Source organism: Conger conger, chromosome 19, assembly GCF_963514075.1.
Source record: "Conger conger chromosome 19, fConCon1.1, whole genome shotgun sequence".
NCBI lineage: Eukaryota > Metazoa > Chordata > Actinopteri > Anguilliformes > Congridae > Conger > Conger conger.
In genome coordinates this window covers 10,857,080-10,877,589 of record NC_083778.1, presented here as the reverse complement: position 1 = coordinate 10,877,589, position 20,510 = coordinate 10,857,080, and the positions used below count along the sequence as shown (strand labels likewise).

The 20,510-nt window shown below is 49.8% G+C and overlaps 2 protein-coding genes across 2 annotated transcripts in view; one reads left to right on the top strand and one right to left on the bottom strand.

Annotated features, from left to right (window-relative positions):
* Positions 1–541: 541 nt before the first annotated feature.
* LOC133118872 (transmembrane protein 19-like) lies at positions 542–7,101 on the bottom strand. The gene is made up of 7 exons (XM_061229128.1): positions 7,078–7,101; positions 5,440–5,569; positions 4,866–4,979; positions 3,398–3,555; positions 2,790–3,021; positions 2,043–2,252; positions 542–705 (listed from the first exon to the last, which is right to left on the bottom strand). The coding sequence occupies exons 2-7, from the start codon at positions 5,567–5,569 to the stop codon at positions 542–544; spliced, it is 1,008 nt and encodes a 335-aa protein (XP_061085112.1). The 5' UTR covers positions 7,078–7,101.
* LOC133118871 (zinc finger C3H1 domain-containing protein) overlaps positions 6,842–20,510 on the top strand; it is a 33,920-nt gene continuing 20,251 nt past the window's right edge. The window contains 13 exon segments of the mRNA XM_061229127.1: positions 6,842–7,561; positions 8,577–9,077; positions 9,703–9,800; positions 10,040–10,340; positions 11,758–11,972; positions 12,733–12,856; positions 13,321–13,415; positions 14,471–14,647; positions 15,386–15,538; positions 17,513–17,650; positions 18,194–18,312; positions 18,837–18,965; positions 19,512–19,686. Of these exon segments, the coding sequence (XP_061085111.1) occupies positions 7,009–7,561; positions 8,577–9,077; positions 9,703–9,800; positions 10,040–10,340; positions 11,758–11,972; positions 12,733–12,856; positions 13,321–13,415; positions 14,471–14,647; positions 15,386–15,538; positions 17,513–17,650; positions 18,194–18,312; positions 18,837–18,965; positions 19,512–19,686 (2,778 nt within the window). The 5' untranslated portion in view covers positions 6,842–7,008.

Sequence of the window (20,510 nt, the reverse complement as noted above, 5' to 3'; positions counted from 1 at the left end):
TATATCGCCGGGAGCGAGGTCACACCATCCCCGGGAATAATCGGTGGTGGGAATGACGCGCAGTGGCTGGAGGATTCCTAGTAGGGATGAGAAACTACTGAGAGTTTGTTCGGCTTGCGGACATGCGTATCCATGGCAACGTTCTCGCGGAAAGAAACGCACGTCCCACGCCGTCTCTGGTGGTGTCACTGAGTCACTGTCCCTTACTACTATCGGCTTGTGAATGCAGTGGTGTGGACACATCACATCTTCATGATATTTCTATGTTGTATCAGTCCTCAGTCATACAATAAACACGACACTGGTTGTACTCTTTTATTTTCGCACTGGTTTGGGATGACCTACATACAAATCTATTTTTTTATTTGTCCACAAAATGCGCTGGTTTTCGCAGTTGTGATTCCAATGTAAACCTTTATAGACACTGTAATATTGTAATTTCACAATTGGCATTAAAAGGTTGTTATAATCTCGACAAAACACATAACCACAAACCGCTTATAGACTTCAGATCTGACAGCAGATAGCCTGCGGGTTTATTTTAATGCTCGGGCCAGTAGCCCCATGCGATACCAGGCAACAGCCAAGCGATTAACATGGAGGAGAAGAGACTGGCGGTGTTGTCCTCCAGAATGGGTTTACCACTTATCCTCTTACTGGTCCTGGTCTCATGACTCACCACCTCCCCCGTCTTCACTTCATAACCTGGGAAAAATCAGCACAAAAAAAACTAGAACCAATTATTACCATTTTGGGTGTTAGTAATATGGACACTATATTGTTAAGACCGTCAGTACTTTGTGCTTTGCGCTATATTCTGTCAATCCTATTTTTAAAATGAGAACACTACAAAAATGAGTTCATTTGAAAATACATCTTGTACAGCAGAATAGCTGTTCCAATTTTTTTTATGAGTAAAATATAGAATCAAGGTGGCCTCTCATATTCATTTGAATGTCCCTTTGTCCATTTCCGCAAAGTAGAATATGTGGTTCTTGAGATTAAGATCAGAAACTCATGTGCCCTACAGCAGAGGAGAAAAGTGAATTGCAGGGAGGATATGTCTTGAAGCACTAGCTTATCTACTGGTCACAATTACAGTGGAGCAAGAAGAGGTGGGGGGTGTTTCACAAAGCAGGATGACTGAGTTACCCAGATAACTGCACTGAGTAACACTCACAAAGCAGGACTACTGTTAGCTGGATAACAGCACTGAGTAAAATCCACAAAGCAGGATCACTGAGTTAGCTGGATAACTGCACTGACTAAAACCCACAAAGCAGGATCACTGAGTTAGCTGGATAACTGCACTGAGTAAAATCCACAAAGCAGGATCACTGAGTTAGCTGGATAACTGCACTGAGTAAAACCCACAAAGCAGGATCACTGAGTTAGCTGGATAACTGCACTGAGTAAAACCCACAAAGCAGGGTTACTGAGTTAGCTGGATAACTGCACTGAGTAAAATCCACAAAGCAGGATTACTGGGTTAGCCGGATAACTGCACTGAGTAAAACCCACAAAGCAGGATTACTGAGTTAGCTGGATAACTGCACTGAGTAAAATCTACAAAGCAGGATTACTGAGTTAGCTGGATAACTGCACTGAGTAAAATCCACAAAGCAGGATTACTGGGTTAGCTGGATAACTGCACTGAGTAAAATCCACAAAGCAGGATTACTGGGTTAGCTGGATAACTGCATTTAGTAAAATCCACAAAGCAGGATTACTGGGTTAGCTGGATAACTGCACTTAGTAAAACCCACAAAGCAGGATTACTGGGTTAGCTGGATAACTGCACTGAGTAAAATCCACAAAGCAGGATTACTGAGTTAGCTGGATAACTGCACTTAGTAAAACCCACAAAGCAGGATTACTGGGTTAGCTGGATAACTGCACTGAGTAAAATCCACAAAGCAGGATTACTGGGTTAGCTGGATAACTGCATTTAGTAAAATCCACAAAGCAGGATTACTGGGTTAGCTGGATAACTGCACTGAGTAAAACCCACAAAGCAGGATTACTGGGTTAGCTGGTCTCACCTGAGTACTGCGCTCGAGCTCCCAGGTACGACCTCAGCAGTGACCCCGCAAGTCCTGCCACGCCCCCGTACAGAACCACCGGCCACTGGGGAGCTGCCTGGCTCAGGTCACTGGCCAATAGGAGCTGGGTGATGAAATATGCCGCACCCAGCGTCATCCCGCCCAGGAAGCTGGCTGCTAGGCCCATGGGAGTGACCCCCCCATGTGTACCTATAGCCAAAACGAAGGAGCCAGATACCATATATCAATATCAGTTCATCTTCTATATTTACTCTACATTTCTTCCCCAATGTGGGGAAGCCTAATCGTATTTGTAGGCCTTCCTCCCCACTGAAACGCCTACTGAAACGCCCTCTGAAACGACCCACATTGATGAATCGGGTATGAGCCTGTACTCCAGTGGTCTCCAACCCTGGTCCTGGAGAGCTACAGGGTTTGTTGGTTTTGTGACTCTGCACTCTGGTTACTTGAGTCTCAGCTGGGTGCTGATTTTAGGGTGAAAACAGAAACCAGAAGACCCAGTAGCTTTCCAGGACCAGGGTTTGAGACTACTGCTATACACCTTGTTTCCAAGGCCTAAAATGGCTGCCAATTGAAAGGAAACCACAGAGACTGCAGGCCTCCAGGACTGGAGTTTGAGAGCCCTGTGTTAGACTGTCATGACCTGACTGACAAGCTCAGGTGGGAGGGGACCTGTCCTAGGGGCCCATCGCGATTGGCTCTCTGCAGATTCACAGCGGGTCTCACCAACAGGGACCTCCTTCCAGGAGGTGACGAGGTGGGGCGGGGTCTTGCTGAGGACGGGGCCCAGCTCGGAGGCCCAGACGTGCCCGGCGGTGCTGGCCAGCGCCCCCAGCAGGGCCAGGCAGAGCCAGGTAGCCGTGTACTGCCCCACGAAGTCCAGCGCCGTCTCCCTGGGCCCCGACTCCACCATGTAGAGCAGGGCCAGCTCTGTGGGGATGCCCCCGACACGGATCACCTGCAGGAAAGTCAGCCGCAGCCCTGAAACACAACACAACACAACACAACACAACACAACACAACACAACACACCACATCACACAGCACAACACAACACAATACAACACAACACAACACAACACAGCACAACATCACACAGCACAACACAACACAATACAACACAACACAACACAACACAACACAGCACAACACCACACCACACAATACAACACAATACAACACAATACAATACAATACAGCAGAACACAAAGCACTGTGAGTATGAGAAAAGCAATATCTATCTATCTATCTATCTGTGAATCATAGGCCACACATCCTGAAACATCACAGTCGGGCACACATGAAACACAGGATGTGAACCATGGGTGTCTTACAGGAATGCAGGTCCTGTTTTTACCTTTACTCTCCGCTCCCACGTGCTGACTCATTTGAGACTTCCACCTCCTAATTCTGGAGGAAGAGATAAAGAGTGCGAGGAGGGCTGAGAAGAAGCTGAGGTTGGCCATGGACAGGATGAATCCCACCAGCATTCCTGTCCGGAAAGAGAAACAAATGACCATTTCAAACGTCACTTCCCACTTTTTACCTGGTAGAAGTGCAGCGTCGATACCCGACAATGCCCTTCCCCATTGACAGTAAACGGTAAATGGACTGCATTTATATTGTGCCTTTATCCAAAGGGCTTTACAATGCACCTCTCTCATTCAGACACACCAACGGCAACAGGCTGCCATGCAAAACATCAGTTAGCTCATTGAGAGCAATTGGGGATTAGATACTTTGACACACCCAAGGCTGGGGATCGAACTAAAGCTACTTACCCCCTGAGCTAAATTAACATTAAAATGTTAGTCAAGGGCAAAAATCCTTGCTGGGAGATACAATGTAATGTGTTGAAGTGAATATCCTACATTTAAAACCAAAGATATTATTCTCCCACATGCAGTATGGCTGGCTTTTCTTCACACCATTTCCTCACACACACAGTCTGTCACTTCCTTTGTGGCATTTTCCAACAGTCTCCCAAATGAGTCATAAACTTGTCGTGCTCCTGCAGCTAGAGCAGGGTACAGACCCAAAAGGTTAGAAAGGGAGCGCTGTCACGATTCGGTTCAGCCTTTTCGCTCCGCGTGCTTCGGGCAGAAGCGCGGAATCGATCGGCAGAGCTTTAGCTCGCTACGTCTCAGAACAAGGGCGGTACGGTCTCGACCCGCAAGCGTGGAGCGTCGTGATGTCAACGGAAACAACCTAAACAAATGTCCCTTTCTCCCCCCCACCCTGAAAAAGCAGGAACGTACCTGAGTGTACAAATGAAAAGGAGGAAGAAAGTTTTTTTCAGAAGAGTATTTTCCATTTCAGACAGTTCGGAAGAATATCTCCTGTAATGTGGAGTATATACATTGCTCACTTCAGCATATGAGTACTATGAATCAGGACCACCTGCTGGTTTATTTATGAGACCTCTATTCTGTACTGCAAGGTGTTTTGTGTTTACATTCAAACCAAGTACGCTTTCCTGCCTTGACCCCTGCGCTGCAATTCAGAAATACAAATATATTTTTGAGATGGGTTCCAGGCAGCAACGCATATTATTCTAACTCTCTGCTCAATTTTTCTGAAGTTGCATTCCTGGGTTCAGTATTTCTCTCTCTAGAAAACATTGCTTGCAGCAGTCACGCAGCTGTAAAATAGAGCTATAAATCTGTATGCCACTGACTATCCCACATTCCACATACGTAAGATGATTAATAGCACAGTTCTGTAGTTGAATGTATGGCAGATTTCCCCCGTTGCCAGGGGGACACTCCTGTCTTTAAGCGCAATTGATTGGCTGTTGCTTACCCCCCAGGGCTCCGCTGCGGTCCAAGCTCTTGTTGCTCATCGCTCGGGTGGTGAGGGTTAGGGGGACGAGTACTGAAAATAGGCAGCGCCAAGGCGATACAGGCTGCAGGGTGCCTGCAACGCAAACAAAATCCAGAGGAGCTGTGGATTAATTCACCCCGTTCACGCACAGTATAGCATCGGTCAGGTTTCCCGTTCCCTGGATAAGTGCATTGTCGCACGTATTGATCACACCATGTAGATGGTATGTAGAAGGCTCGTTTCTATATACTTGGTAGAGTCACCCAAAAGGGTCTCCTGGATTTTACTTACTAGAAATGTTTTGTACTGGATATTCCAGTGGGCAACCAATAACTTTCACTGTTAGTACAGTGTACATAACTTTAGATCAACAGCTGTTACTATACCAGTGACTCAACAGAGTAAATCACCAGAGTAACTCACCAAAGTAAATCACCAGACTAACTCACCAGATTGACTCACCAGAGTAACTCACTAGAGTAACTCACCAGAGTAACTCACCACAGCAACTCACCAGAGAAACTCAACAGAGTAACTCACTAGAGTAACTCACCAGAGTAACTGCTTGCCACCAGAGACACAGCCCAGCATGATATGGAGATGGCCAGAGTTGTGCAGAATATCATCATGTCAGCCATGGTCTTCAAGTGGTCCTTCATCAGGATCTCTCCTTCAAACTCCATCTCGGTTGGTGAGAGAAGTCCCTGCAGGATATGCAGTCAAGCACACAGTCCCGCTTAATCTCAGCTGCAAAGAACGAATGCTTTTCTGTGGTTAGATGGAGTCATTATTATAGGCTTAAAAAATAATAGCATTTCCCCAGGGAAGAGATGCTACGCTATAATCATAAAGCAATTACAGCACCAGCTTTAATTCACCATATTCTACAGAAATAAGATCAATAATGTGAATTTGGTTTGAAAAGTTTTGTTGTGTTATATATGCTGGATTTTACAGCTAGTCCTGTCTCTCTCCTGTTTTCAGATTTCACACACACAAAAAAAGTATTTAATTCAATCTTAAATGTTCGATTCAACAATATCATTTTGTCGGATGGAATACGGAAGAAAACACTCTTTAAATGTATTCTCAAAATACAACAACAAACTGAACATTTCGTTGTAAATATAATCAGTAAAAGCTTACCTACCCTGACTCAAACAGACAGTTGACGAAATGCTCCAGAGTTCTCCCCTGCACTGAAGAACAGAAAAGAGTGCGGGCATCACATGCTATTTGGCCCCAAAGCTTCTGAAATTGCCATCGCCTTTTCAATTTCACAGTTGTGTTGCTTTTGGGTGAGTCAAAGTCAGCCAAAAACCTAAATCATAGATGCACATTACTTGGTTATCTATCATTAATCTATTTACCTCAGCAGGCCATCAGATTCACCCAAGCTAGAAATTGTCAAATCATTAGTATTGCTTAATGGTATTGGCCCAATAGGTTATATTTTATTTCTAAGTAGATACCAGTCAAATACCAAGGGCTGTTCAACTACTGTTCTATATATATGTATGTATGTATGTATGTATTCCATAAAGTGCACCTGAATAATGTTGTACTGGTACCATTGCTACTACATCACTAAAAACATTTTGCTAATTGGAGATTATTTTCTTTAATGGATGACCAGCACAATCATGCATTTACTGATACTTTTTTCACATTATATTGTCATCTCCCAATATTAAAACATGCTCAGTGTTGCAGTTTTTGGATACTGTTACTTTCATATTTTAAGTTAGATTGGGAAAATGTGTTCTATCAGTTTTATTTGGGTGAATCAACAAAATGTGTCTTTTTTTTTTTTAAAGCTAAACACGGACTCCCCCTGCTGTTGGGAAAGTAGATTGACATCTTTTACGCAGCTGAGCTGAACGAGTTAAATGACGAGATCACGTTATTCTGGCGTAGCAGACTGCAGAGTATCGCGACATTTTGATTACGTAGGCTTGACTGGAAGGGAAAAAGATATCCTGCAATCTGCTGAAGGAGTGGGTAAAAGTACGACTAAAACGGGACCGAAAATAACGTATTAACGTCGAATGATTGTTCCAACCAAGAAAACGAAGACACACACGAAGTCGTCGAACTAAAAACTGTACAGATTTCGATAGTAATGGAATTAAATTCGAGTGGCCTGTCCCCGAGAGAAGAAGGAGAGCTTGAAGACGGGGAGATCTGCGACGATGACACTGATGAAAAGCTGTTGTTGCCGTGGGATAGGAGGCCTAGCGTTACTACTACGAGTAGTAGCGCCACTAGCACATCGACACGATGTCCTCGGAAATCAAAACCGGCGAGGCCATTGCCCTCCAATATGGGTCCCCCACCAGGTCAGGATTTTCGACTGAAAATGCCGTTCAATCGCGGACCTCACCCGCACCCCCCCTTCCCCCCAGGACACAGACAGCCTGGTGGTCCAAGTGGCCCTGACCGGCCGCTGTCAGGACAGCACTGTGACAGCAGCCCTCGGTCCTCTTTTTGGGAACGCAGCCACACGGCTCTTGGCAGACTAAGGTACCGGGGGAAACCGCACGATAGTCGTGGGGAATGGGGAAGAGGAGGTTGGGGGGGAGGTGGGGGAGGGAGAGGGACTGGAAGGCCGCCACCGGGCCGTTTTGCTTTCGGGGAAAACCATGGAAACCGAAAGGAGTCCCCTTCACGAAAACGTATCCTTTGCCATAACGCCGTGAGTTATCGACAAGACCCACACATGTAACATTAGGCAACACTGTATCTGTTCTGTATCTGCCACAATAGCTATGTTGCATCGCTCTTCAAATGTGCTGAGACGTAATATCTGGATACTATTGAGCAACCGCCTGGAGTAGCTGCTGGTTGCTAGCCATGTAACATGCACATAAATCCCCCAATATGCTTACGCCACCTTGCTATTGTAGCTTAATTACATTAGCTAGCTAACGAGAGGACTCAAAAGATTGAATAATCCACCTGCCGTAGCTAGCTAGTAACTATGTCGACACGTAGAGCTATTCCAAAGTTGTGCGGCTAACGTTAGCTCTTTAGCTAGCGAGCGAGCTAGCTACGTTATTATGATACATTGTCATACATTTAAAATGCCTCCTGTGTCACATTGAGTCAATTATAATATGATTTATGAGTACACTTGTACAGCTAATTCTTTCTGTTGATATAAAAAGCATAACTGGGCAAAATGTGCAATAGAGCATGTAGGCAGATAGTTAGCAATTGTAAAGCAAGCGGTAGCTAGTAGCGAGCTAACTTTACACGTCACCGGCTTAGTAATTTTCTAGTTAGATGGCAACCTAACTCAGGGTAGACGCCCAAAGCAGCATTGACTTCCGTGTGTTCTTAAACGATAAGATAAAATATGATTTCATTCTGGTTTAATGTTTAAAAGCGGACTCTGACACGGAGAGCTGTTCGTTTCAGAGTCCGGACAGCTTCTGTCTTTAATAAAACCCGTCTTTAGCTCGAAATAAGTATGGACCGAAACTTTGAAGTGCAATTGTGTAAGTTTCCACAAGATGGCGGCATTCACCTACCATAATTTGAAATTGGGTGATTTACCTGCAGTTAAATTAATAACTTCAGCTTTCAACTAATAACAGGTCAGATTCCAGTTAATTTGCCCTTCGATAAATTTACTGCATGTGAACGTCAGCATGGATAACCCCACAGTCCTTTAACTCCTGTTCTCAGCGAAGCTTTTCGGAAGGCCTCAGGTAAGAAAGCCCATGTATAACGTTGCCAAAACCGAAAATGGTGTTGACGAGAGCTTCGAGGTCCTGCTCATGAAGTACAAGCAGATCCAGCTGGAGCTGGAATGTATTCGCAAGGAGGAGAAGATGGCGCTGGACCCCAAAGCGGAGTCGCCCCCCAAGGAGACGGAAGGCTCCGGAAGTGTTAAAGCGGACCAAGTATTGGAAACGGACAGTATTGCGGGCGAGGCCACGGCCGAGGGCCCCCTGTGCTCGGAGAAGGAGGAGAAGAAGGCGTTTCAGGCCTTCAACCTGAAGCCGCTGAGGCAGAAGCTGCCCACCCCGGCCGAGAGAGACGCCATGAACCTGAAAACTACGAAGGAAGGCGATAAGGGCACGGAGGCGGCGGCAGCCACACCGGAACCCACGCCTCCAGGCACAGCCACAGCCACAACCCCAGCCACAGCCACAACCCCAGCCACAGCCACAGCCCTGACTCCAGGTACAGTATGCCGGACATGCAGAGTCCCACTGTGGTCGATGATGTCTTAACCCCTGATTTATGCTCCAGGAATGCATCCAGAAATGAGATTCAATCAAAAAAACTTTATTATATTGCAAATCATTCGTTCTTATTTTTTTGGTACATTCCAGTGGATGTTAGGTCCGAGCAGTTGTAAAATGTATCGTGGCTGTTGAATATCCAATCAGATGGAATAATACCCTTGTGGTGTAAACTGTCACAAAGCACTTGGGGGGGAGGCGAGGGTGTGGTGTGCATTGTAATGTGCACTGGGTCAGAAAGGGCAGCCATGTTTCTGTGGCACCTTTAATGCCGGGAGTCACAAACTCATTTGCACGTTTATATAATACTTCCCCATTGTCTTGTAATTATGTGGTCTGCTAGATGCCACGTGGTAAGAAAAAGCGGTCAACAGCTGTTTGGCCTCCGGTAGCCCAGTATGCTGCTGTATGGAAAAACGCCTCCGGCATTTAGCTTGCAATGAAAGGCCATTTACCTCGCCTGTCAAGCGTTGTGTTGCAAGTCCACAATTGTGTTTGACGGGTAATCATGTTTAACAGTCTAATTTGTGAGTGACTTAACCTTGAGCATTTTATTTTAGCAGACGATGAAGAGGAGGAGGAAGAGGCGGACTTGGACATATCAAACCTATCTAGTATATCCTGTGTGAGTGCCAAGGAATCTGACGGCCCTCCTGTGAAGGTGAGTTAGTGAAAGACGGGTTTTTCATTGCTCTTCTGTGATGAGGTTGAGCCAGGGGCCCACCTCCGTATTTTTGAGAGGAAGCTGAATTGATCGCATTCGAAACATCTCGCCACACAATGAAACCAGTCTTTCTAGTGTCTTCCAGCACAGCTAATGCCTAATGGAGTGAACGATAAGGAAAGTGTCGGTGCGTGGGTTTGCGTGACGTCGTCTTTTTTTTTCCGCTTTCCCCCCAGGGGCGGGGCAAGGACGAGGACGACGAGCTGTCGGAGCTGCAGCTCCGCCTCCTGGCCCTGCAGTCGGCCAGTAAGAAGTGGCAGCAGAAGGAGCAGCAGGTGCTGAAGGAGAGCAAGGAGAAGATCACCAAGGCCAAGCCGGCGCCGGAGAAGGGCGGAGCCGGGGCCAAAGGCTCCCTGGACAAGGGTGGAGCAGGGGCCAAAGCCACACTGGAGAAAGGCAGACTGGGGCTTATGCCGCCCCAGGAGAGGGCCAAGAGTGTCGCCAAGACCCACCCGGGCAAAAAGTTCATCAGTCCAGGTGAGCTTTGTGACGCCCTGTCTGGGTGTTTTCTGCAGGAAGAAATAATACACCACCCTGCTACACCTACAGTGTAATACACCACCCTGCTACACCTACAGTCTAATACACCACCCTGCTACACCTACAGTGTAATACACCACCCTGCTACACCTACAGTCTAATACACCACCCTGCTACACCTACAGTGTAATACACCACCCTGCTACACCTACAGTCTAATACACCACCCTGCTCCACCTACCGTGTAATACACCACCCTGCTACACCTACAGTCTAATACACCACACTGCTCCACCTACAGTCTACACCACCCTGCTACACCTACAGTCTAATACACCACCCTGCTCCACCTACAGTGTAATACACCACCCTGCTCCACCTACAGTCTACACCACCCTGCTACACCTACAGTCTAATACACCACCCTGCTACACCTACAGTCTAATACACCACCCTGCTCCACCTACCGTGTAATACACCACCCTGCTACACCTACAGTCTAATACACCACACTGCTCCACCTACAGTCTACACCACCCTGCTACACCTACAGTCTAATACACCACCCTGCTCCACCTACAGTGTAATACACCACCCTGCTACACCTACAGTCTAATACACCACCCTGCTCCACCTACCGTGTAATACACCACCCTGCTACACCTACAGTCTAATACACCACACTGCTCCACCTACAGTCTACACCACCCTGCTACACCTACAGTCTAATACACCACCCTGCTCCACCTACAGTGTAATACACCACCCTGCTACACCTACAGTCTAATACACCACCCTGCTCCACCTACAGTGTAATACACCACCCTGCTACACCTACAGTATAATACACCACCCTGCTCCACCTTCAGTGTAATACACCACCCTGCTCCACCTACAGTCTAATACACCACCTTGCTACACCTACAGTCTAATACACCACCATGCTACACCTACAGTCTAATACACCACCCTGCTACACCTACAGTCTAATACAATCTAAATCAATTGTGATTGATTTGCACTTTGTTGTACGTCACTCTGGATAAGAGTGTCTGCTAAATGCCACATAATGTAATGTAATACACCACCCTGCTCCACCTATAGTCTACACTTCATTATGTCAGAAACAGCTGAGCATTCCTTAAACTGTGTGACATTCATGTTGCAATGATAATGATATATTGTAAACAATTGTGTAAAAGAGTCAACATCACTTAGCTGATCGAATTTAAGTTGGAGGTGAAATTTAGTAGGCTGATCAGGGAAAGTGTGGACGCTGAAACTAACAGTTCAGCTGGTGATGAAGAATTCAGAGACAAAGCAAACGATAACAAGCCAAACCTGCCTCGTGAACAAACCCAAACCCTAAAACCTTCCCCTCGCCCCCCGCCCCTCGCCCCCCCCCCCCGTGCAGCCAAGCAGGCCTGGCGCATGCAGCGGCTGCGCTCCTGGAAGCTGAAGCAGCAGCAGGAGCAGGAGCAGGAGGAGCAGAGGATGCAGCAGGCCCAGGAGGAGGAGCGCAGGAGGCGCGAGGAGGAGATCCGCAAGATCCGCGACCTCTCCAACCAGGACGAGCAGTACAACCGCTTCATGAAGCTGGTGGGCGGGAAGAGGCGCTCCCGCAGCAAGGTGAGGTCCGGGCGGGGCGTGTGGGCTGGGGGGTGGGGGCTCTAGGCTGGAGGGTGGGGGCTCTGGGCTGGGGGGGTTTGGAGTGGGTTGTCTGGGACTGGGCACCGGCTTTTTTGGGGTGTTTTGTGCACTGTTCGATCAACCACAGAGGGGCTGATGACCCCGCAAACTACAGTCATTTGCCAGACGGGGAGAAAAGGGGAAACGCCAGCCCTGAGCCCTCCAGATAGCACACGAGGTAAACAACTCCCTAGTGTGGAGAAACACCCTCAAACGGTGATGAGAAAAACCCCCCCCCCGATGGGAAGAAATCTCGGCAGGAACCCGGCGATAGAGGGGAGGCCCATCCTCCGCTGGCCAAAAGGTTTGAGTGAGAAAGTCCACATGGAGCAACGTAAAGTAGGCAGTATGAAGGGAAAGTGTGTAAGGTGCTTGTCTAATATTAGTGCAGGATGCTGGATGTCGAGGGCTAAATGCGCGAGGAGTGCTGTTAGTGAGCGGACCCTCGTGGGGACCGTAAGCTCCCCCCCGTTAGGGCAGAGGGCGTCTCTTTAGTGGGAGGCGGGGAAGTGCAGGCTGCCGCGGCGACGGTCCCGGCGGCCCAGCGCCATGGCAAACGCGGTCTCCGTGGAGACGGGAGCGGTTGCCAGCGGCAGCGCGGGGCTCAGACGGAGGCTGGGCGGCGGAGGAGGGAAGGTGTGTGTGCGCTCTCGGGGCCGGGATGGACGTGGCCGTGCTCATCCGCTGCTTTCTGTCCCAGTCCGTGGACACGGAGCACAGGAAGAGCCTGGGCAAGCAGGGCCTGGACACGTCCGGCAACCTCTACCAGTACGACAACTACGACGAGGTCGCCATGGACACCGACAGCGAGGCCAGCTCGCCAGGTACGGGAGCTGCTGCCTGCTGTGTGCTTTGTGTGTGTGTGTGTGTGTGTGTGTGTGTGTGTGTGTGTGTGAGTGTGAGTGTGAGTGTGAGTGTGAGTGTGAGTGTGAGTGTGAGTGTGAGTGTGAGTGTGTGTGAGAGAGTGTGTGAGAGAGTGAGCATATCTCTGTGTGTGAAGCTCTGTTGTCTAGCTGCTGTGTGTGTGTGTTTGTGTGAGTGAGTGTATATCTCTGTGTGTGAAGCTCTGTTGTCTGTAGCTGCTGGGTCAGTGTGTGAGGAAGTGTCTCTCCTGTGTGTGAAGCTCTGATGTCTGTAGCTGCTGGGTCAGTGTGTGAGGAAGTGTCGCCTGTGTGTGAAGCTCTGGTGTCTGTAGCTGCTGGGTCAGTGAGTGAGGAAGTGTGTGAGTGTTGTCTGTAGCTGCTGGGTCAGTGTGTGAGGACGTGTCTCCTCTCCTGTGTGTGAGCAGCTTCATCTCCGGTGCGTGAGGCTCCTGGGATTGAAGCTCCGCCCTTCATCTCCCAGATGCACCCCTTCCCCACGGACTCTCCCCCACACAGCCTGGTACGTTAACACTAATACACGGGCTAATCACGCTAATCAATGTACACACTGCTCTTAATACACATTATACACTCGCAAATCACTGTACTCACTGCTCCTAGTACACTTTATACATGTGCTAATCATGCTAATCACTGTACTCACTGTTCCTAGTACACTTTATACATGTGCTAATCACCGTACTCACTGCTCTTAGTACACTTTATACATGTGCTAATCATGCTAATCACTGTACTCACTGTTCCTAGTACACTTTATACACACGCAAATACACAGGCTAATCACGCTAATACACAGCCTAATCAATGTACACACTGCTCCTAATAGACTTTATACACAGGCTAATCAATCAACTGAGCACCTTTAGGTGTGGTTCATACGTGGGGCAAGGGCTTGGCAGATTTGGGAGAGGAGAAGGGAGCTGATGATGACCTCGGCTGAACCGAAAGTGTCCACTCCGCTCTTATCTGCACATCGGCCTGTCTGTGTGGATTACGCTCTCCAGTTATCTGCTCCCATAATCCCATTACACGGGCAGAACTGCAATTCACATTTTCGCCGTCACACTGATGAACTGGGCGGGGCACTGTTTCACTTTAATAACAACGCTACTGTCTTTAGTGGTGTAGTGGGAACTAGGAGGGGGCCAGTTCACAGAATGTTGGCTCTGTGGGAAGAATTTGGGTGCCGCTGTTCTCCTGTAACAACGGGGTAAAGTTTAGTCAGAAATGCTTTAAGCTTAAAGCTTGGGTCAGTCTTGGGCCTTTTCTTATGAAACCAGTCAATTTCAAGCCTTGCCTTTGATTGAATAAATATTTCCCAAGAGTAGAAATTCCCTAAAGTTTATTCGACAGCACTATGACCGCAGAAGAGCTCGTTGGGGGAACTTCCTGTTTCTTCTGTCCGTGTGACTCCCTCATGATGTCACCGGTTCCATGAAATGGCCGCCCGGTTGCCGTGGCGGCGAGGCGCTTCAGACTGCGCTGTCCCACAATGCCGAGCGTGGCTGTAGTAACAGTCTGCTCTCCCGGTCCTCCTGCCCCCCCCCCCCCCAGGCCTTGGCACAGTTTTACCCGGACCCCCTGCCGCCCCCGCCCCTGCCCCCGCTCCCCCCGGACGAGCCCGAGTTGCCCCCTAAACCCCCGTTCGCCGACGAAGAGGAGGAGGAAGAGATGCTGCTGAGGGAGGAGCTTCTGAAGTCTCTGGCCAATAAGCGCGCCGTCCGCCCTGAGGTACCTGCGGTTGCAGATTTAATCTTTAAGATTTAGCATTTCTTCAGTCCCAAGCCCAGTGTGAAGAGGCTCCACCCATATCCCAAGGGGCTTTGCTTTGGGTTGAGAAAATTGAGAGAATTTAGTCGGGTTTTAATGCTCAAAACATGTATAGCAGTCATTTAATTGGTTGAAAAGGCATAAGGGCAAGAGATCTTATGATTTTAATGTAGTAATGCTTCAGTGTACTATTGGGACTGACAGGGTTAAGCAGTATTTATGTTTAAAACTTTGCACACATATATTTAGTGCCCTATAAACAACTTATTTATGACACTAACTCATTTCTGTCAAAAATGGCAGCTAGAACCATATAATTCTAAGGTCTCAGATTACAGGCACACTCAAATCCGGCCCTTGCTGGCCAGTTGTGCTGCTTGTTTTTCCTTTTCACCTGACGGTAAACCGATTAATGTCACCGAGGTTAAACTCATCTGGCGTCTCGGGTTTAAATCGGTCCTATAAGAACAAAAAGAGTAAAAACGAGCAGTACTCCTGGCCTCGAGGGTCCGAGCGTTTTGAAGTTGTAGTCCCCCCCGCTCTCCTGGCGAGATGTCGGCCCCGCCTCGTTCCAGGAAAGCTGGCTTTTACGGTCCGGTTCTCCAGGGAGCCGTACGCTTCCTGTGAGTGGATGTACATCTGTGCCTTTTCCCGTTGATGGAAAGCGTGTTGTTTTTTGTTTTTGTTTTATTTCTACAGGACAGCTCCAGCAACAGCGCCCCTCCCTCCCCCCCGGTCAGCCTGGCCGCCCTGTCTCTGCCCAGCCGGGCTAACCTGCTCGCCCTGGCCCAGTCGCGCGCCCTGAGCGCCAAGTTCAGCCGAGGACACCCACCCCCGCGGCCTCCACTGGTGGTACGCTCCGCATCCCCCCCCCCCCCCCCCGCACTGCAGCTTCGTTTGAGCCGGCCCGCAAACAGCTCGTGTTTTCGTTCTCGACGACGGTTACAATTTCACGGCGCATTTCGGCTGGTCGCGTGCGCTCCGACGGTGGACATCACGGCCCGTTTGCTGTTGTTTACTGCGGATAATTCATCCTGGTTTCATTCGTCACAATCGTGGAGATTCAACATCGGGAAGCCGGCTGCTTGTATTGACTGGGAGCGGGCAGATTGTGCTGTCGAACATATGTGTTGTTTCATAGTGGAAATCTTGGAGTGCGTTGTGGATATGTCACAACTCATCCAGATTTAGCAGCTCTCAAGACTATATTTTTACTTTTTACATCGAGCCGCTGCAGTGACATGCCAGATTAACAGTCGATTAACGTTGTTTATCGGACGAGTCAAACAAGGGTTTAAATCCGTCTCCTTCGCACTTAATGGGCCGCGCTGAATTCTTCTCATTTTTGGAGCTGTATTTATAAACCTCTCCCCCTCACCGCAGAGGTAGGTATGCTGAGAGCGGGAAACGCTCTGTGACTGGGTAAAAAAAAAAAAAAAAAAATACCATTCCACACTACGGTGTTCTGCTCCTCTCCAATAAATATGGAAGTCTTTGTGTTTTTCCAAACCTTTATTTAGCCGCCACGTTCTATATTAAGCACAGACTGCCGTCTCTTCTGTTGGAGGGGAAAAAATAGTTCAGTTTCAGAACGCCAGTTTACCCCCCCGGCCAAACTAGCTCAGACGTTGTTCTGGATGTTTCTAGGTTGCCGCGGGCAACGGCGTGGGTCCCTGTGGCGGAGCCGGCAAATTTTCCTCCCTCGGTTTGTTTATTAATTTTTCGCCGCTGACGAAGGCCGTCGGCGGGCGCGCGGCGGCCCGGTGATGTCGTGGCGTTGGGTGAGGTCCTCGCTGTGCGGTCCGGGGCCCGTCCTGGCTGCCTGAGTTTTTCGCGGCAGGCCCTCCCGGTAGAAGGCCCCTCTGGAGACGGGTCCTGGTGAGAGATCTGGAAAGGGAGGTGGCGGTTTCACAGGCTAATTTTAACCCCAGCGCCCCCCTGGGCCGGCTCTCTGGCTGCTGCCCCGGCTCCTTTAGACGCCATATTTATTTTGAATAGGCCCGCCGAGTGCGTTTGGCAATCCCCAAATATTCAGAGACCTAACGTGTTCGACTCTGTGTCTGCGTTTTCTGGGTAAATTGTTTATGCCGGGCATGTGTTTGTAGCTAATAATACGGGGCTGTTTACATTCTTGCGAGGCAGGGAATGGAAATTAGACGCGGCGAAGCCGTAAAAAGGAAGATGACGCCATTTCGCGCAGCTGTGGAACGAGAAGTGAGCCGGCCACGCTGGCGCACTCTCTCTCCTGTGTGCCTGTGGGGGGAGGACGCCCGCAGGAAGTGACATCACTCCTCACAGGAAGCAACAGCACTTGTAGTTTATTTTCAACTGTGGTGACAGACCTGAGTTATTAAACGTTGTGGCGGGCATTGACGTTACCGGAAGCATATTTTGTTTTGTATTTAGAAGGGGCATCATTTGACAGTGTGCTCTACGTGATCACAGGAAGTGACATCACTCCTCACAGGAAGCAACAGCACTTGTAGTTTATTTTACTTCATAACTGTGGTGACAGACCTGAGTTATTAAACGTTGTGGCAGGCATTGACGTTACCGGAAGCATATTTTGTTTTGTGTTAAGAAGGGGCATCATTTGACAGTGTGCTGTACATGATCACAGGAAGTGACATCACTCCTCACAGGATGCAATAGCATTTGTAGTTCATCATACTTTGTGACTGTAGTGACGGCCGTCTCAGTTTATTACACTTTTTGGCGGGTAGTCACCAGAAGCTTTGTGTTAAGAAGGGGCGTCGTTGACGGCGTGCTGTACGTGATCACAGGAAGTGACCTCACAGGCGTCTTGTTGCTGATTGGTCTCCTCAGCTCCCCAGGCACAAGGCGGTGGTGGTGCGGCTCAACGGCTCGGACGACAGCGACTCGGAGAGCGAGGCTCCCAGCTCCGCCCGCATGGCTTTCGGAGGCCTGGAGTTCATGATCAAAGAGGCCCGCAGGACGGCAGAGGTGAGAGTGTTCCCCCTCCCTCTCCCCCTCCCCAAACAGTGTTCCCCCCTCCCTCTCCCCAATCAGTGTTTCCCCCCTCCTCCCCCTCCCCAATCAGTGTTCCCCCCTCCTCCCCCTCCCCAAACAGTGTTCCCCCCTCCCTCTCCCCCTCCCCAAACAGTGTTGCCCCTCCCTCTCCCCCTCCCCAAACAGTGTTCCCCCCTCCCTCTCCCCCTCCCCAATCAGTGTTCCCCCCTCCCTCTCCCCCTCCACAATCAGTGTTCCCCCCCTCCCTCTCCCCCTCCCCAATCAGTGTTCCTCCCCCTCCCTCTCCCCCTCCCCAAACAGTGTTCCCCCCTCCCTCTCCCCCTCCCCAATCAGTGTTCCCCCCTCCCTCTCCCCCTCCCCAATCAGTGTTCCCCCCTCCCTCTCCCCCTCCCCAATCAGTGTTCCCCCCTCCCTCTCCCCCTCCCCAATCAGTGTTCCCCCCTCCCTCTCCCCCTCCCCAAACCCCAGGGTCAGTACGGCGCACCCTAACATGACCCCCCCCCCCCCCCCCCCCAGGCTGCCAAACCCAAGGGCAGCTCCGCCTCCGAGAAGGAGAACAACCCAATCAGGACGCCGGAGGCTCTGCCCGACGCCAAGAAGATGGAGTACCGCCGCCTGATGGAGGAGATCGCCAGGTTAGCCTCTCAAAGCCTGGGGCTTTCACACTGCTGTACGAATGCGTAACAAGGTTTTACAGTCGCAATGGTTACTCTAACACGGGGGCTTACAGCCTCATCCAAAAAGGACCGCTACGCCCGAAAATCTTACGGTCTTACAGTACTGACCATCAGCCTTACTCCACCCAAATCCAGTTCTGTTCGAGCACGGGCGTCCAGTCTTTTACGAAAACGACTGGTGTGGATGCAGGTTTTAGATGGTCTAGCAGTACTGGATCGGGGTGGAGTAAGACTTGTTGTCTCACAGTATTTAATTTCAGTGGAGTAGAGCTGATGGTCTAACAGAACTGGATTTGACTGGAGTAAGCTGGGGCCTGATGCTGGTGTGTGTGTGTGTGTGTGTGTGTGTGTGTGTGTGTGTGTGTGTGTGTGTGTGTGTGTGTGTGTGTGTGTGTGTGTGTGTGTGTGTGTGTGTGTGTGTGTGTGTGTGTGTGTGTGTGTGTGTGTGTGTGTGTGTGTGTGTGTGTGTGTCCGTCCCACAGCAGGGAGAAGCAGCGGGTGCTGAGGTCAGACCCCTCCCTCAGAGCCCCGCCCGACCCTGAGTCAGACGCAGTGGGGAGAGCTGCTGCCCTGCAGGTCACTGAGGCCGAGAACAAGCTGACCAAGCACAAGTGAGTGTGTGTGTGAGAGTGTGTGTGACTGTGTGTGTGTGTGTGTGTGTGAGTGAGAGATAGAGTGTGTGTGTGTGTGTGTAAGTCTGAGTAAGTCTCTGAGTGAGTGAGTGAGTCTCTGAGTGAGTGAGTCTCTGAGTGAGTGAGTCTCTGAGTGAGTGAGTCTCTGCGTGAGTGAGTCTCTGCGTGAGTGAGTCTCTGAGTGAGTGAGTCTCTGAGTGAGTGAGTCTCTGAGTGAGTGAGTCTCTGCGTGAGTGAGTCTCTGCGTGAGTGAGTCTCTGCGTGAGTGAGTCTCTGAGTGAGTGAGTCTCTGAGTGAGTGAGTCTCTGAGTGAGTGAGTCTCTGAGTGAGTGAGTCTCTGCGTGAGTGAGTCTCTGCGTGAGTGAGTCTCTGAGTGAGTGAGTCTCTGAGTGAGTGAGTCTCTGCGTGAGTGAGTCTCTGCGTGAGTGAGTCTCTGCGTGAGTGAGTCTCTGAGTGGCAATGTTGTGGGGACAGGAGGGCTGGGCCGGCTCCTTCAGCATGTTCTCCTCCTCCTCCTCCTCGCAGGAACCTGTTGCTGAAAGACGAGCTCCTCCTGAAGCACCTCCTGCAGCAGGAGCAGAGGAAGCGGGAGTCCCTCCGCGCGGCCGAGGCCAAGGCTGCCAAGCTGAAGGAGCAGCTCCTGGCATCAGAGAAGATCGCCGGGGCCAACAGGCTGCTCCTGAAGAAGCTGGAGGAGCAGGTGAGTGTGTGTGTGTGTGTGTGTGTGTGTGTGAGTGTGTGTGAGTGGGGGAGGAGGGTATTACAGTAAGTCAGTCTCAGTTATTTCAGCCACGGCTACTTTCAATAAACCTCACTGCTTCCTGCTGCTCTCTGCTCTGGGGAATAATGGAAAATGAGCTATTTCAAGCAGAAACCGACATGCACACACACACGCGCGCACACACACACAAGCAAGCTCACACACACACACAAGCTAGCTCACACACACACACACACACACACACACACACACACACACACACACACACACACACACGCTGTTCTGTAGGTCAGGGTCTGTGCAGACTGTGAATGAGGGCATACAGAATGATTCCGCCCCTCAGTCAGTCAGTCAGTGTAGCGTGACCTTCCTTCCTGTTTCTGTAGGGCGCATTATTCACCCAGATCTCAGTTCCGTTCTCACACACACACACACACACACACACACGCACGCCCACGCACACACTCTCACACACAACTCCCCTGCCACAGTGTTCTTGTGGTACTCTCCCATTGGTCAGTGTCCATACAGTGTGCTCTGAATGGCTGGTTTGTGCACAGCATTCTCTCATAGGTCTGTGCCAGTGTACCCTGGTTTCTGATTGGTCTGTGCGTGTGTGCTGTGCGCTGTGTGCTGTGATTAATCTGTGCGCGTGTGGCATGCTCTGATTGGTCTGTGCGTGCGTGCGTGCGTGCTGTGTGTTGTGATTAATCTGTGCGTGTGCGCAGCATGCCGTGATTGGTCCGTGCGTGTGCGCAGCATGCCGTGATTGGTCCGTGCGTGTGCGCAGCATGCCATGATTG